The sequence below is a fragment of the Dipodomys spectabilis genome, unplaced genomic scaffold (assembly GCF_019054845.1).
Source record: "Dipodomys spectabilis isolate Male_0828 unplaced genomic scaffold, ASM1905484v1 ptg000125l, whole genome shotgun sequence".
Taxonomy (NCBI): domain Eukaryota; kingdom Metazoa; phylum Chordata; class Mammalia; order Rodentia; family Heteromyidae; genus Dipodomys; species Dipodomys spectabilis.
In genome coordinates this window covers 10636362-10653597 of record NW_024870802.1, presented here as the reverse complement: position 1 = coordinate 10653597, position 17236 = coordinate 10636362, and the positions used below count along the sequence as shown (strand labels likewise).

The 17236-nt window shown below is 43.1% G+C and overlaps 1 protein-coding gene across 4 annotated transcripts in view; it reads left to right on the top strand.

Annotated features, from left to right (window-relative positions):
- The window catches only part of Cnnm2 (cyclin and CBS domain divalent metal cation transport mediator 2), a 122174-nt gene continuing 104938 nt past the window's right edge, over nt 1-17236 (top strand). The window contains exon 1 of one of the 4 annotated variants that reach the window (XM_042689347.1): nt 1-2070. In XM_042689347.1, the coding sequence (XP_042545281.1) occupies nt 450-2070 (1621 nt within the window). In that variant the 5' untranslated portion in view covers nt 1-449. The remainder of the gene's footprint in view (nt 2071-17236) is intronic. The other 3 variants (XM_042689346.1, XM_042689344.1, XM_042689345.1) reach the window with 3 other exon arrangements.

Below are 17236 nucleotides of genomic sequence, written 5' to 3'. Positions count from 1 at the left end.
CTTTGATTGGCTCCGGAGTCCCGGCTGTCCACGCCCCCTCCCCTCGCACATACACAAGAGTCACGCGCCTTTCAGTTGGAAACTTGGCGTGCAGAGGAGGACAGTGGCCTCTATCTCCCCGCCCACTTACCTTGTCATTGGCCCGTGGAGCCTTGCCTGACCACGCCTCCATTCCAGCCCCCTGGCTGGGAGGGCAGGCGCTTGCTTTTGATTGGCTGGCAGGCCTGCCTCTCGCGGGAGCAGCTGCCTGCTCCTTTCCCTCCCTCTCCCTCCTCCCGCGGGGCCTCGGGGTTCCTCAGCTGGCGGCGTTGAGTCAGTGTCAGTCAGGGAGGTGGACAGTCGGGCGCCGGGCGCGGACGCTCCAGTGCGGTCTCGCTCGGGGGGCCGGTGCCTGCGCTCGCGCCGCCGCCGGGTGGGAAGGATGAAGCTGCGGCTGGAGCGGCCGCCCTATGATTGGCTGTGGAGCTTGTGAACCCGAAGTAAAGATGGCGGGCGGGCAGGCAGCCGCCGCACTGCCCGCTTGGAAGATGGCGGCGCGCCGCAGCCTGGGCACCCGCGGCCGGGGGGTCCTGCGGCCGGCGGCGGCCCGGCTGCTGCCGCTGCTGCTGCTGAGCTGCTGCTGCGGCGCGGGCGGGTGCGCGGCGGCGGGCGAGAACGAGGAGACGGTGATCATCGGGCTGCGGCTGGAGGACACGAACGACGTGTCGTTCATGGAAGGGGGGGCGCTGCGGGTGAGCGAGCGGACCCGGGTCAAGCTGCGGGTGTACGGGCAGAACATCAACAACGAGACGTGGTCCCGCATCGCCTTCACGGAGCACGAGCGGCGGCGGCACACGCCGGGCGAACGCGGGCTGGGGGGTCCCGCGCCGCCGGAGCCGGACAGCGGCCCCCAGCGCTGCGGCATCCGCACCTCAGACATCATCATCCTGCCGCACATCATCCTGAACCGCCGCACCTCGGGCATCATCGAGATCGAGATCAAACCGCTGCGCAAGATGGAGAAGAGCAAGTCCTATTACCTGTGCACGTCCCTTTCCACACCGGCCCTGGGAGCCGGCGGCCCGGGCTCCGCCAGCGGGGCCGTCGGGGCTAAGGGCGGCGCGGGGGTGGCCGGGCTGCCGCCGCCCCCGTGGGCCGAGACCACCTGGATTTACCACGACGGCGAGGACACGAAGATGATCGTGGGCGAGGAGAAGAAGTTCCTGCTGCCCTTCTGGCTGCAGGTGATCTTCATTTCGCTGCTGCTGTGCCTGTCGGGCATGTTCAGCGGCCTCAACCTGGGGCTCATGGCTCTGGACCCGATGGAGCTGCGCATCGTGCAGAACTGCGGCACCGAGAAGGAGAAGAATTATGCCAAGCGCATCGAGCCCGTGCGCAGGCAGGGCAACTACCTGCTGTGCTCCTTGCTGCTGGGCAACGTGCTGGTCAACACCACGCTCACCATCCTGCTCGACGACATCGCCGGCTCAGGCCTGGTGGCGGTGGTGGTCTCCACCATCGGTATTGTCATTTTTGGGGAGATCGTACCCCAAGCCATCTGCTCCCGCCACGGCCTGGCGGTAGGGGCCAACACTATCTTTCTCACCAAGTTCTTCATGATGATGACCTTCCCGGCTTCTTACCCGGTCAGCAAGCTGCTGGACTGCGTCCTGGGTCAGGAGATAGGCACAGTGTATAACCGGGAAAAGCTGTTGGAGATGCTCCGGGTCACTGACCCTTACAACGACCTCGTGAAGGAGGAGCTGAACATCATCCAAGGGGCGCTGGAACTGCGCACCAAGACGGTGGAGGACGTGATGACGCCTCTCCGGGACTGCTTCATGATCACCGGCGAGGCCATTCTGGACTTCAACACCATGTCGGAGATCATGGAGAGCGGCTACACTCGCATTCCGGTGTTTGAGGGAGAGCGCTCCAACATCGTGGACCTGCTCTTTGTCAAAGACTTGGCCTTCGTGGATCCAGATGACTGTACTCCCTTGAAAACCATCACCAAATTTTATAACCACCCCTTGCACTTTGTTTTCAATGACACCAAGTTGGACGCTATGCTGGAAGAATTTAAGAAAGGTGGGAAATTTTGGTATCTTTCATTGGCTTGCTCTTTCTCTCTCCATCCTCCTCCCTACTCGAGTCCTCTACCCTCAGACCAACCCCCCAAGGCGAGTTGACCGCAATTTCTCCTTCTCTGTCTTAATTGCAAAGTTGAAAGGGTGGCATGGATTTGGGGACGGATTGAACTAGAAAGCATTTGCAGGTTCTTTAAAAGCCCAAGGCTGCCATCAACTTTTTCCCTTTATCAAAAAGCAGGCTTTGTAATAGCTGCGTGATGCTTATAGGGAAAGGGGTGTCGGATGACGCTGGTTTGGAGGGGGTCTGCTTCATTCATTGTTTGAGTCCTGGGTTTGGTAGGTGAAATAGGGGCTGCCTAACGCTATGCACTTTGGTTGGCATCTGATCACAGGCATTTGGAAAACATTTGAATAGCTTGTCTATTTAATCCTTTTCCTTCTCCTTAAAAATCACTCTGATAGTTCAAAGATTGGAAGTGCATCTTTTTAAAAAATAGTTTCTGGGTCTCCCCCAACCTGTGGGGAAGGGTGAGGTGGCTGGAGGTTGAGGTACCATAAAAGCTTCACTCATTTTGAGTGTTACTGCCTTAGGAAAAAAATGATTATTAACATAAAACTTGGAAAGACTAGAGGTAAAAAGAAGATGACTTTTATGAGGCAGTGTATCTCAAGCTTTCTTCACTGTGTGTTTACATTTACTGATTTACTGACAATTAGTGTTTTTTCTTAAACCAAGCATGGTTTTGGCAGGAAGCTTGAGCCTTTGACAGTCAGATGAATTCCTCCGTTAATGATGGTTTATTTATTTTCTAACTCTATGCAGTTTAAAAGTGTTCTCTTTTTAACCTTGATGGCCTGATACATTAAATTAAAGCATGCCTCCAAGTCAACAGCCCCTGTTCCAGGGTGTTTAACAAGGAAGAGGAGGAAGCCTAGGATCTGATGTGTGTTTACAACACATCAATTCTTGTATTGTGGTATTGTTTGCTTTACCATGAGATGAATTATTGAAATTCTGAAAGTTCATAGGAAAGAGCTAGTGTGATTTTAAAACCTAGGGATAGCCACTTTTGTGACTGCTAGGAGGCTAATGCTGGGGCTTATATGAAAATGAAAATGTGTATAACCATTCAGGACCTGATTGCCCTCCAAAATAAGGTTCCTTCTTCACAAATAGTCATGATGGCTGATGGGTCTTTCCTGGGAAAGTCCAGGTATACTTGGTGACAGCTCCCTTGGGGAGGGGGGGCGGTCATCTGAACATACCGTGTGAGTGCTGGTTTCCAGTCCCTTTTCCTGTCTGAATGGTGTTCTCACAGAACAGGGACCACAGTGCAGTAATTTTCATATAAAAAAACAGAGCAGAATGTACTTCAGCACTTGGTAATTTGCATTTAAAAGCAGGAGGACTTTCTTCTGGATGCTTAAACAGCAAAAAAGAAAATGTTCAGCATCTCTAGTGGCAGGGCTTCTTTTGGGAATGTCGTTATTCTTAACACTACTAAGCTCTTAATTAAAGCCATCTACTAGGGTCGCCCTTCATTTCACAGCAATAGCCGTAATACAGAGAGATGTCTTGAAATGTTCGAAAATGCCTCTGAAATTCTATTACTAAATTTCCCAATACTGATGCAAATTATTGTGTTTTTTTTTTTTTTATTTAGAGTTTTTGCATGTCCGCTTATGGGTTACTAATGCTAGTTTGATACCTGTAGTTCCAGTTCCTTGGGAGGCTGAAGCAGGAGGAACACTTAACCTCATAAGACCAGCCTGGGCAACATATGGAAACCCTGTCTTTTTTTTGGGGGGGGGGGGGTGCCGGTCGTGGGGCCTGAACTCTGGGCCTGGGCGCTGTCCCTCAGCTCTTCAGCTCAAGGCTAGCGCTCTACCACTTGAGCCACAGCTCCACTTCTGGCTTTTTTCTTTTTGCTTATGTGGTGCTGAGGAATTGAACCCAGGGCCTCAGGCATGCAAGGCAAGCGCTCTGCCACTGAGCCACCTTCCCAGCCCAGCCCTGCCTTAAAATTAAAAACAAACACAAACACAAAACAATCTAGTTTGTTCTTCCTGTTGGACTCTTTTCTTTACATATATTAATATTTAAGCATGTGTTCCATTTTAGAACTCATTCATCCTGCTCCTGTTGAGAGGTTAAAAGCTTATTTTAATTTTTATTTTTTGGTTGTCCTTGAACAAATTTCCTGTGATGGGCTTGTTTTCATGAAGAACTGTTTTCTTCCCTAGTCCACTTACACAGTATTATTTGAAAAATATTTTTTAAATGATTGAGTTGCTAATGTTTTCCCATGAATTCTAGGAAAATAGTACTGTGTTTAAAGATCTCATTTTTGTGTGCATTCAAAATTATATACAGAATGTGATTGAGAAGATAGTAAAAGTTGAAGGTGCATTTAGCTTAGTAGAGCAGACAAAAACAGTTTAGTGCAGATTGGAAATTTAAACCATAATCTCCAAAGTATAGACTGGGTACTTATTTTTTTTTTTTTTTGGGGTCCGGTCGTGGGGCCTGAACTCTGGGCCTGGGCACTGTCCCTCAGCTCTTCAGCTCAAGGCTAGTGCTCTACCACTTGAGCCACAGTGCCACTTCCGGCTTTTTTCTTTTTGATTATGTGGTGCTGAGGAATTGAACCCAGGGCCTCAGGCATGCAAGGCAAGCGCTCTGCCACTGAGCCACCTTCCCAGCCCAGCCCTGCCTTAAAATTAAAAACAAACACAAACACAAAACAATCTAGTTTGTTCTTCCTGTTGGACTCTTTTCTTTACATATATTAATATTTAAGCATGTGTTCCATTTTAGAACTCATTCATCCTGCTCCTGTTGAGAGGTTAAAAGCTTATTTTAATTTTTATTTTTTGGTTGTCCTTGAACAAATTTCCTGTGATGGGCTTGTTTTCATGAAGAACTGTTTTCTTCCCTAGTCCACTTACACAGTATTATTTGAAAAATATTTTTTAAATGATTGAGTTGCTAATGTTTTCCCATGAATTCTAGGAAAATAGTACTGTGTTTAAAGATCTCATTTTTGTGTGCATTCAAAATTATATACAGAATGTGATTGAGAAGATAGTAAAAGTTGAAGGTGCATTTAGCTTAGTAGAGCAGACAAAAACAGTTTAGTGCAGATTGGAAATTTAAACCATAATCTCCAAAGTATAGACTGGGTACTTATTTTTTTTTTTTTTTGGGGTCCGGTCGTGGGGCCTGAACTCTGGGCCTGGGCACTGTCCCTCAGCTCTTCAGCTCAAGGCTAGTGCTCTACCACTTGAGCCACAGTGCCACTTCCGGCTTTTTTCTTTTTGATTATGTGGTGCTGAGGAATCGAACCCAGGGCCTTAAGCATGCAAGGCAAGCGCTCTACCACTGAGCCACCTTCCCAGCCCCTAGACTGGGTACTTATTATTTAAATATAGGAATAATTGGTTATTCACTTTGCTTTTTTTGGTGCTTTGGTTGAATTTGGTCACTTTAATCTTCTTATCAGTCAGTTAGATTAGTTCTTTTAGTTGTTCTTTTAGTTCTTTTAGTTGTGGGGCTTGAACTCAGGACCTGGGCTCTGTACCTGAGCTCTTTTTCTCAAGCCTAGTGCTCTACCACTTTGAGCCACAGCTTCATTTCTGGTTTTCTGGTGGTTAACGGAAGTCTCCTGCTTAGGCTGACTTTGAACCACTGTCCTCAGATCTTAGCTTCCTGAGTAGCTAGGATTACAAGCATGAGGATTAAGCCATGAGCCACTGGCTCACTAGCACCCAGCTACTTCTTTTATTCTTGAACAAAAAGATTATTAAACTCTGTTTTATTTAAACCCTGTTTTGACTCCTCTGAGAATAAGAAACAAAAAAATCAAAACAATGACATTTATACTTTGATACCAAATTAAAAAATACCTTGGATTTAGTATCCAGCAGTCTTCACAGTAATACATTGTAGAATAACACTTCACATACTATAAATGACACTATTTTTGTGTAGTAATACAGTTTGATAATGATATAATTAAGTTTACAATGCACTTTTTTTTTTTTTTTTTTTTGTTGGTCGTGGGGCTTGAACTCTGGGCCTGGGCGCTGTCCCTCAGCTCTTCAGCTCAAGGCGAGCCCTCTACCACTTGAGCTACAGCGCCACTTCCGGTTTTCTGGTGGTTTATTGGAGATAGGAGTCAGGAGTCTCACGGTCTCTCCTGCCCGGGCTGGCTTTGAACCGTGATCCTCAGATCTCAGCCTCCTGAGTAGCTAGGATTACAGGCGTGAGCCACCAGCGCCCTGCTTACAATGCACTTTTTTGGAGATAGTGTTTTACCATGTTGCCCAGGTTAGTCATTCTTTTTTTTTTTGTCAGTCATGGGGCTTGAACTCTGGGACTGGGTACTGTCCTTGAACTCTTCAGCTCAAGGCTAGCATTCTACCACTTGAGCCACAGTGCCACTTCCAGCCTTTTCTGTTTATGTGGTACTGAAGAATTGAACCCAGGGCCTCGTGTATATGAAGGAAGCACTCTACCACTGAGCCACCTTCCCAGCCCCATTTTTTTTTTTTCAAATATGCAACTTGAAACTTTTTTCTCTTTATTTCTAAATTAAATTGTGACATTATTTTATCAGGCAGCCCTCTATTGTTTTTCTGTGTTAAATAGCAATATGTGGTATGATCTGAAGAATTTCCCTTTCTTTTCTTCTAGCACCACCATTTCTAAAAAACAAAAATACCCCCAATAATACCAGGTGTAACAAACACCAGTCTGGCCAAATCATCATCCAGATCTCATTGAAAATTACCATTCTAATTAAGACAGTCTCTGTTGTATAGATCTGTTCAGAATTAGTGTTATTCTTTACTGAGGAGAGGAAAATAGAAGGTTTTGTAATCTGGAAAGACAAGTTGCCTTTATGTAAATGTATGTGAATGTGTTCTTCATAATGATTCGAACCTTTTTCACCTGGCTTCAGGAGATTGGAAGATAGTAATTATGCTAATTTTATAGTTCAGTAATATTTGGGGCCAGGTGCTGGGCTGGGTGCTTCATATAATCACCTTGTTTAAATCTCTTAATGGAGCATTATTCCTGGGTTTTTGTTTTTTTGTTTTTTTTTTGGTCTGTCGTGGATCGTGGACTCTGGGCCTGGGCACTGTCCCTGAGCTCTTTAGCTCAAGGCGAGTGTTCTAGCACTTAAGCCACAGAGCCACTTCCGGTTTTTGAGTGGTTAATTGGAGATAAAAGTCCCACAGACATTCCTGTCAGGCTGGCTTTGAACCGCAATCGTCAGATCTCAGCCTCCTGAGTAGCTAGGATTACAGGTGTGAGCCACAGGCGCCAGGCATTATTCCTGTTTTAACAAATTTTAAGAACTTAAGCCTTATGTTGAGTGATCTGTGCAGGGTCTTGTGGTAGTTTGCTGGGTTGGGGGTTTACCTCATGTCTGTGGGACTACAAAACTTGCTGCCTTTGTTTGTTATTTTTGTACTGAGTGTTGAGCCCAGGGCCTTACTCACTGTTAGATAAATGCTGCACTGAGCTACACCCTTAAGCCAGAATATGCAGTCTGAACAATTCTGTATTGTCTCCTTGATCCTAATTCACATGTCTAGTTTACTGAATGTGAGGTTTTATCTTTTGTCAGAAACCTTACCTTCACAGTCTATTATAGATACAGTAGTGTATTTTCATATAAATATGATGTGTGTTTGGGATATACATATGTATGTGTGTGTATATGTATATGTATATATATATATATGTGTGTGTGTGTGTGTGTGTGTGTATAACACCAATCACCCTGTGCTTCTGTGATGTTTTACTTAATGGCGCTGGTCTTGGAAAACAATGTTTTGGTCTGTGTAATTCTAATTGCAAAGAGTTCTGGTGGCAACATAGTACACCAGACATTAAGATTCCTTTTGAGGGACTGGGAGGTGGCTCAGTGGTGGAGGGCTTGCCTTTCATGCATGAGGCCCTGGGTTTGATTCCTCAGCACCACATAAGCAGAAAAAGCGGAAGTGGCGCTGTGGCTCAAGTGGTAGAATACCAGCCTTGAGCTGAAGAGCTGAAGGACCCAGAGCTCAGACCCTACAACAGACAAAAAAAAAAAAAAAAAAAAAGAGATTCCTCTTGAAATAGTTTTACAGTAACATTGTACTGCCTTGGTGTGCTACTTTAATGGGGCTGCTCTACAACTGTTTTTCTAATAACTAAATAATGTAATAATGTTTCACTCTGTTTTTTGTTTCTGTTGCAGGGTTTTTTAGTAATTTGTCAAATTCAGCTTTCTGATTCAATCTTGATTTTATTTAGGTATTTTGTAGCTACCATACAAATAGTTATTAACCAGCTTAAATTTTTTGTAGCTACTATATAATTAGTTATTAATAAGCATCTTTTTTTTTTTTTTTTTGGTCATGGGGCTTGAACTCTGGGCCTGAGCACTGTCCCCTAGTTTAAGGCAATTGCTCTACCACTTGAACCACAGTGCCACTTCCGTTTTTTTTTTTTTTTTTTTGTAGTTTATTGGAGATAAGAGTTTCACTGCCTTTCCTGCCCAGGCTGGCTTTGAACTTCGATCCTAGATCTCAGCCTCCAGAGTAGCTAGGATTACAGGTGTGAGCCACAGGCGCCCGGCAACAAGCATGCTTTATAACCCTGCCCCTCTAAGCTCAACCAATCTTCCTTTACCTTTTCCTTTTGTTAATTTTGCAGTTAGTTGTAAATCTAAATAAGTAAATAAACTCAATAAATGTCACTAGAGGATTATAAGAATTTTAGAAAAACTGTCTAAAGCCAAATAACTTGGGGAAAGAAAAACTAAAGGCTGCCCTGTAGGTATCCAAGAGACCTACCCAGGCTTCCCTTTTCCTGACATAATCACAACTTTCTTCCTTTTTTTTTTTTTTTTCTTTTCCTTTGGTACTAGGGTTTGAACTCAAAGTCTTGGCTTGTGGGGCAGAAGCTCTACTGCTGAGCCACATTCCCAACCTTCTTTTTGTTTTTTGCCGATCATGGGGCCTCAACTCTGGGCCTGGGTGCTGTCCCTCAGCTCTTCAGCTCAAGGCTAGCACTCTACCATTTGAGCCACAGCGCCACTTCCTGCTTTTTCTGCTTATGTGGTGCTGAGGAATGGAACCCAGGGCCTCATGCATGCGAGGCAAGCGCTCTACCACTGAGTCACCTTCCCAGCCCCAATCTACAACCTTCTTAACAAAAGATTGACTCCTTAACCACCAGTTGTCTATACTGAAGGGACTTCGAAGAATGGGTAACCAGACAAATTGCCTCATTGTTTTTCTTTTAGTGTTGTGACAGTTGTGTCCCAGTATTGTAGACCACACCATCTATCTACCAAGAACGTAGGCCTGGCTCTCTGCTGGCTGTTTCTTAGCTAGGAACAGGTGGGATCACCAGATAATGTTCTGCAAAGCAAGATTGCAGTGTACGATTTCCACTTAAAATGTTAAGTATACAGTTCTTCCCGTAACTCACCAAGTCTCCCGTGTTAATATACTGAGAGTTGAATGTGAAAGTTCTTTTTTCTTCCTCACAAAATTAGGTATTCCACTTCCCCAGAATCTAGGACGATTGTGTGTGTGTGTGTGTGTGTGTGTGTGTGTGAGTGATGTGTTGGGATGTTTAAAGGAATGAATGATGTCACACCAGTGGGTATGTTTACTTTTATGATCATCTATTCTTGTAGCATATGATAAACTATTTATTTGCCACCATTTTTATCAGATAACTACATTTATTGGGGTTACTGATTAAGAGCGAGGTCCTGGGCCTCACTCAGAGACTTCGTGAAGTTTCTGGGAAAGGAAGTTTTCGTATCCGTATTGGTAGCAGTTACTCTAAGCCATTTTATAGCTCGGTAAGAGTGGAGAACATGGTTCCCTAACCCTTTGAATAAGCAAAGTAGACCCTGAGAAGGAGAGACTGTAAGGACAGATGCTTAAGCCCACCTGTCTACCTACTACCTACCTGACACTTACCTACCTACCTAGTGTCTACCTGACTTCGAGATTGGAGCTATTTCCATTTCTAAGATGATTCTTCAATTCCCAAGTTATTCAGAATTAAAGATTACCTGCATCATTGGGAAAGTAACCAATTAGATCTGTCATTAGTTTTTATTTCTCCTGAGATTTTCAAGTTATTATTTTAGGTATTTTGTGTTCCAGTAATCTTTGACAGACATTTTGTTACAAAGAATTAATCAGATTGTATGTGCTCACTTTGTTTTATTTACACTAAATTACTAATTGACTTTTATTTTTTAGTTTTTGCCAGTCCTGGGGTTTGAACTCAGGGCCTGTACATTGTCCCTGAGCCTCTTTGTGCTCAAGGCTAGAGACACAGGCTACTTCTAGCCTATTCTGAATGGTTTATTGGAGATAAGAATCTCACAGATTTTTCTACGTGGGCTGGCTTTGAACCTCAATCCTCAGATCTCAGCCTTATGAGTAGCTAGGATCGCAAGTGTGATCCATTGGTGGCCCACTTTAATTGACTTTTTGACTACTTTGTCAGAGTAGGAGGGTATTTTAGGAAGTGGACACTCCTATCTAGATGCCCAAAGAAAGCCTCAGGTAGCTAACTAAGTACAAGATATTTTTTATTTCACTTATTTTGAATATTCCTAATACTATATATTTTGTTCATTGTTTCTTCCACAAAAGTTGTGGAGATTGGAGTGGCGCTGTGGCTCAAGTGGTAGAGCGCTTGCCTTGAGCTGAAAAGCTGAGGGACAGCGCCCAGGCCCAGAGTTCAGGCCCCATAACTGACAAAACAAAAAACAAACAAACAAAAAAGTTGTAGAGATTGGATTTGGGACTGTGGGGTGAAAGTGCCTTGGTTATTTTCGTTGTGTTTTTTTTTTTTTTTTTCCTTGGGTCCAGTCGTGCGGCCTGAACTCTGGGCCTGGGCGCTGTCCCTCAGCTCTTCAGGTCAAGGCTAGTGCTCTACCACTTGAGCCACAGTGCCACTTCCAGCTTTTTTCTTTTTGCTTATGTGATGTTGAGGAATCGAACCCAGGGCCTCATGCATGCAAGGCAAGCACTCTACCACTGAGCCTTCCCAGCCCCGCTTTGGTTATTTTCAAAACAGACCTATGATGTTGCAGTGTACTGTCTTAATGTGCTGGGTAGAGCACTTGCCTAGCATGCATGAGGCCCAGGTTCACCAGTGCATTTAAAGCCTGTGCCCCATTCATGCCATTTGTGTGTGCTTTTCTCTCAGGCTTTAAAAGTAATCTACACTCAGTTCCTGATTTTTGGAAGTTACTGTGCAAATAGCGTCAGGAGAGGCAGAGTTACTCTGGCTTGGTTGGTACAGTGTGGATGAAGCAGGGAAAGGCCTTGCCTGTCTTTCTCTGTCTGGTTTTATGGGGATTATATACTACCAAACCCTTCCCTAAGGGTCTAAGAATTCTTTAAATTCTAAAGCATTCTAAACTCTTAGGAGTCTGTAACATTCCAGGCTCAGCTAATTTTAATGACTGGCAGATCTAAGTGCAATTAAAAAAATCATTAACCAGGAAACCTCACAAAATATAGTGTTTCAACATCATATTTTATTATTTTATTTGCTCTTTTTTTTTGGTCGGTCATGGGGCTTGAACTCTGGATTTGGGTGCTGTCCCTGTGTTCTTCAGCTCAAGGCAAGCACTCTACCGCTTGAGCCATAGTACCACTTCCGGTTTTCTAATGGTTTATTAGAGATTAGAGTCTCACAGACTTTCCTGCCGGGGCTGGCTTTGAACTGTGATCCTTCACATCTCAGCCTCCAGAGTAGCTAGGATTACAGACGTGAGCTACCGCTGCCTGGCTTTTATTTGCTCTTGAGTGACAAACTTTAAGAACAATGCTCTGGAATTGAATTAGGTGTTTACTAACATTATGTCTAAAGTGGGCCTTTTCCTCTAAATACTTTTTTCTCCTTCCTCTTCCTCCTCCTTCCTCTTCCTCTTATTTTGCAGAGCTGAGGACTGAACTCAGGGCCTTGTACTTGCTAGGCATATGTTCTTCCACTAAGCTAAATCTCCAACCCTTCCATATAGTTATGAATATATTATTTTGATTCCAATAAAATTTCCTTGGCATATTAAGAATATTTATTTGGACCAGGCATCTCTAAGCCTGTGCATACCTGTGATTCTATCTGTTTAGGAGGTCATAGATGAAAGTATGAAGCTTGCCTGGACAAAGTTAGCTTCAGACCCTATTTATAAAATGAAAAGCAAGAAAGAAGTGAGTATGGTTCCAGTGGTAAGAGCTTATGAGGTCCTGAGTTCAATTCCTTTTTTAAAAAATTAAAAAAAATAGTATTAAACTCAAATGCATGGAAATGGATCACCAGAATTAAATACAATTTATTTATTTAAAAAGATTCTAAAAGTTTTTGTTTTCTTTTTGTCAGTAATGGGGCTTGATCTCTGGGCTTGGGTGCTGTCCCTTAGCTCTTCAGCTCAAGCCTAGTGGTCTACCACTTGAGACACAGCGCCACTTCCAGTTTTTTCTATTTATGTGATGCTGAGGAATTGAACCCAGGGCCTCATGCATGCGAGGCAAGCACTCTACCACTGGGCCACTTTCCTAGCCCCTACTTTTTATTTGTTTGAAACAGGCAGGTTTTCTTCTTTAGTGCTGGGATTATAGGTGTGTGCCTCCATTCCTAGCTGAAGATAACATGCTTTAGTATTGTCTTTTTATCTTCCTTTTCTCAGAATATATATTCACTGAGCACTGAAAAGGAAAGCAAATAAGAGATTCTACATTTGATATCACACTTATTGGTAATTCTAGAATGTTTATGTAGAGGAAAAACACACGGTAGCGTTTGGAAGGCAAGGCCCAGGGGACTAATTGGAGGCAAGTCATTGGAGGCATGTTTATAAGATTAGGCTGTTCCTCTTGCCCTGCTTATGAATGAGTAATTTGAGGAGTTGCTGGATGGTGGAGGGTCTTTCTAGAGGACTAGATTTGCCTACAGTAACTGAAAGGACTGCACTGGGTAGTAGTAGTGTTCAGGGTTTACCTGACCTGAGTTCTTTGCCTACACAGATGATAGTTCCATGTGTAGAGCTTCATGTTTGGAAAGGAAACCATTTATTTTAAAGTTATAGTTGAATGGTCAGCACATCGCGTTTATTCCCCCAAAGAGGCTTTTATAGACTGCAGAAAGTTCTATCTTATATGTACATGTCATTTTAAAATGATTATATGGTTGTCTCCAGAGAAATGAACACGTTATCAGAAAATTTCTTTGTCTAATATGTGGAATCTTTAAAAGTATTGAAAAGGAAAATAAAATAGTAATTAGAGCAAAAAAGTAATTAGAGCTGGGTGCTGGTGGCTCATGCCTGTAATCCTAGCTACTCAGGAGGCTGAGATTTTTGGATCATGGTTCAAAGCCAGTCCAGGCTTGTGGGTCCTGAGACTTTTTTTTTTTTTTTTGGGTCCGGTTGTGGGGCCTGAACTCTGGGCCTGGGCGCTGTCCTTCAGCTGTTCAGCTCAAGGCTAGCGCTCTACCACTTAAGCCACAGCGCCACTTCCAGCTTTTTTTTCTTTTTGCTTATGTGGTGCTGAGGAATCGAACCCAGGGCCTCAGGCATGCAAGGCAAGCGCTCTACCACTAAGCTACCGTCCCAGCCCCGTCATGAGACTCTTATCTCCAATTAACCCCTCAAAATCCCCAAGTAGTACTGTGGCTCAAGTGGTGGAGCACTAGCCTTGAGCTGAAGGGCTCAGGGAAAGCCCCCAGGCCTAGAGTTCAAGACCAACAACCAACAAAAAAAGAAAGAAAAAAAAAAGATTAGGCTGTGTGTTGTTGGACAATGGGGAGTTAAACCTTTCCCCTGTTTCATGTTAGTGTTGCTAGGGTATGCCTAGACTTTGTACCTTCGCTCTTAATGAATACAGTGTATATTAAGAATTAATGTGACAGTGGCACATGTTTTCTCTCATACGTGGAAGCTAGAGCTAAAATACACTGGGACATAATAAATTATACTGGACTTCAGGCATTCACGCACAGTGAGTCAAAGGAGGATACTCTTAGGGGAGGAACACAAGGGTGCAATGCCTCTGTGCCTCTGATCATATAAAATAATATTTATTGAAATGAATTCCAGGATAGAAAAGAATTAATGTGATCTGTGTGTGGTGGTACACCACTGTAGCCCTTACACTGTGGAGGCTGAGGCAGGAAGATCATGATGAGCTCAAGGCTGGCCTTGAACTAATAATGAAACCCTGTTTAAAAAAAAACACAATAAATGTAAAAATGCTTCTCAAAGGACCCGATAGTGCCTTATTAACCATTATTTTTATTGTAATATTAGACTCTTGGTTATTGATCTTAATCTGCTTATGCTGTTCTAATAAATACTACAAACAGTAATTTATAAATAAGTAATGGCATTTATTTCTCCTAAGTTCTGGCTGGGAAGTGTAAGATCAAGGCATTTGGTGTCTGGTACAGGTTTCCTGCCTTATGCTCACATGGCAGAAGAATGAGCCCACCGAAAAAACGCTTCTTAGATTAGTTCCCTGCACGCCTGGGAGAAGGTGGCATCCATTCTTAGGACACACTCATGACTCAGCCCCTGCCCAAAGGCTCCAGCTCTCAGTACTCCCACAGCAGGATTGAGTTTCAACATGAATTTCAGATGAGGTATATTCAAACCATAGCAGTTCTTAGTCTAGACTGCAGATTGATGGTCAACGGGTACACCTCAGGCCTGTATGTGTTTATAGTTGTTATAGGTGTTGGAATCTTAGAAGTGGCTGACTAGTGTATGTTTTTCACTTTCTGTGTTTATTGTGATTGAATTCTATGTTATCCTCTGAGCAGTTGTTCCTTGACAGATGGCTTCTTGCATGTGTATTAACATTTTGTTTTAGATTGTTATTGTAAGGGTGATATACCGAGTGGTTACAGTTACATAGGTCAGGTAAAAAGTACATTTCTTTTTGGACAGTGTCATCCGTTTCCTCACTCACTGTCTCCTTTTTCCTCCCATCCCCACCCACGAGTGTATTTTTTTTTTTTTAAGGAAAACAATGTTTTATGACATGTTCTTAATTCCTTAGAGTAAAAATATAGAGTTTAAAATAATTCTTCGTTCTTTTTCAACTATAGGTGACTGAAAAAGACAGCAGGGGTTAAAAGGCCTAACGTAAGTGTTCATGGATTTTGAAAGCTCCTAAATAACCTAAGTTTTAAGACAAAAATACGATATCAGATTATTCTGATAAAACCTTTGAGCATAGATAACATCACAGCTATGAAAAATGGTGACGTTAAATACAGCAAATTTGTGTTGCTTATAGCAGCGTACATTTGGAATATTTTGGGGAGGCAGTTAGGATTCATAAAAATGTCCTACCCTTTGGTTTAGTCTTTTTTTTTATTTCTGGAAATTTTTATACAGTGATTCAAGAGAAGAAAAGAGCTATGTTGGCTTTTTATATTGCAACATTATCTATAAATGGTGAACAACACTTCAAGACAGGGCATAGAGCAGGAAAAGTTAAGAAAATTATATATGTCAACTAATTGCAACCGTTTAATGATAATTTCAAAAGCCATGTAGCAATATGGGAAAATTTACACTGTTATTTGTAAGAATTATAGACAGGTAAAAATACATATGTGGTTAGACTAGAAGGGAATATGAAAACTGTGAAAATAGTGGATGGTTAGGGTGGGGTGATCTGAGTCAGTCTTTGCAGAAATCTGCTTGTTAACTTTGTACAGTGATATACCTGGAAAAAATTCAAATCTGCTAAGAACATTATGTGTCCTGCCCTTGGGAAAACTAACCTTTGCCCATGTTAAGGAACATGTATTATTCTGTTTCTCTTTAAGAACATTTTACTGCTGAAACAAATGACTCTTTTAGCAAAACTTTTAAATTGAGATGTAGTTCACCCTCTAAAGTGTGTGATTTAGTGATTTTAGTACATTCAGGAGGCTGTGCAATCACAGCCATAGTAATGTACAATCATCACCCCCCCCCACCCCACCCCTACCCCCCAAGAAACTCCGTAACTGGAAACAATCACACTTCAGTTTCTACTCCCCATAGTCCCTGACAACTACCAATCTGTCCTGGCCTGTGTTTCTATGTGTTAGCCTATTCTGGACATTGCATGTAAATGAAATGTAGCTTCTTGTGACTGGCTTCTTTTATGAAGCATAATGTTTTCAGGATTCCTTCATATTATAACATGACTCAGTCTCTTATTTGTGTGTGTGTGTGTGTGTGTGTGTGTGTGTGTGTGTGTGTGTAAGTACTCTGTATTTTATTTACTCAATGATCAGTTGGACATTTTGGCTGTTTCTACTTTTTGTCATTGTGAATAATACTGCTAGACATTGGTGCATGGGTTTTTGTGAGGCTATGCTTTCGATTTTTTCAGCTGTCTATGTAGTAGAATTGGTGGGTCACTCAATTATTAACTTCTGTGAGAATGCCAGCTGTTTTCTGAAGTAGGGATACCACTTTACATTCCTACCAACAATGTCTGAGGGTTCCAGTTTCTCATGTTCTCACACCACACTTGTTTTTGTTTTTAAAACAACAACAACAACAACAAACCAAAACCATAACCATCATAGTTGAGTGTGAGGCAAGTATTTCTTGTGGTTTGGGGGCATTACTAAGTTTTGAGCTCAGAGTCTCATTCTTGCTTGGCTGGTGCTCTATCCCTTGAGCCATGGTCCTAGCTCCTTGTAGCTTTGAGTTGCATTTCTCCAGTGATTAATGATGTTGGAGATTTCCTCATGCACTTATTGGGCAACATCTTTGGAGAAATTTTCCCCATTTTTAAATTAAGTTGTGTATGTTTTGCTGCTGTCATTGTTGTGGGGCTTCAACTCAAGGCCTGGACACTATCCCTGAGCTCTTCCACTTTGAGCCACAGCTTCACTTGCAGTTTTTGAGTGGTTAATTGGTGATAAGAGACTCCTGGGGACTTTTCTGCCTGGGCTGGCTTCCAACGAAATCCTCGGATCTCAGCCTTTTGAGTAGTAGAATTACAGGTGTGAACCATCAGCACCTAGCATAGCCTTCTTTTTATTCTAAGAGTTATTTTATAATTTAGATATTACTCAGTTATCAGATACACGATTTGTCTATGTTTTCCTATTGTATGAGTTA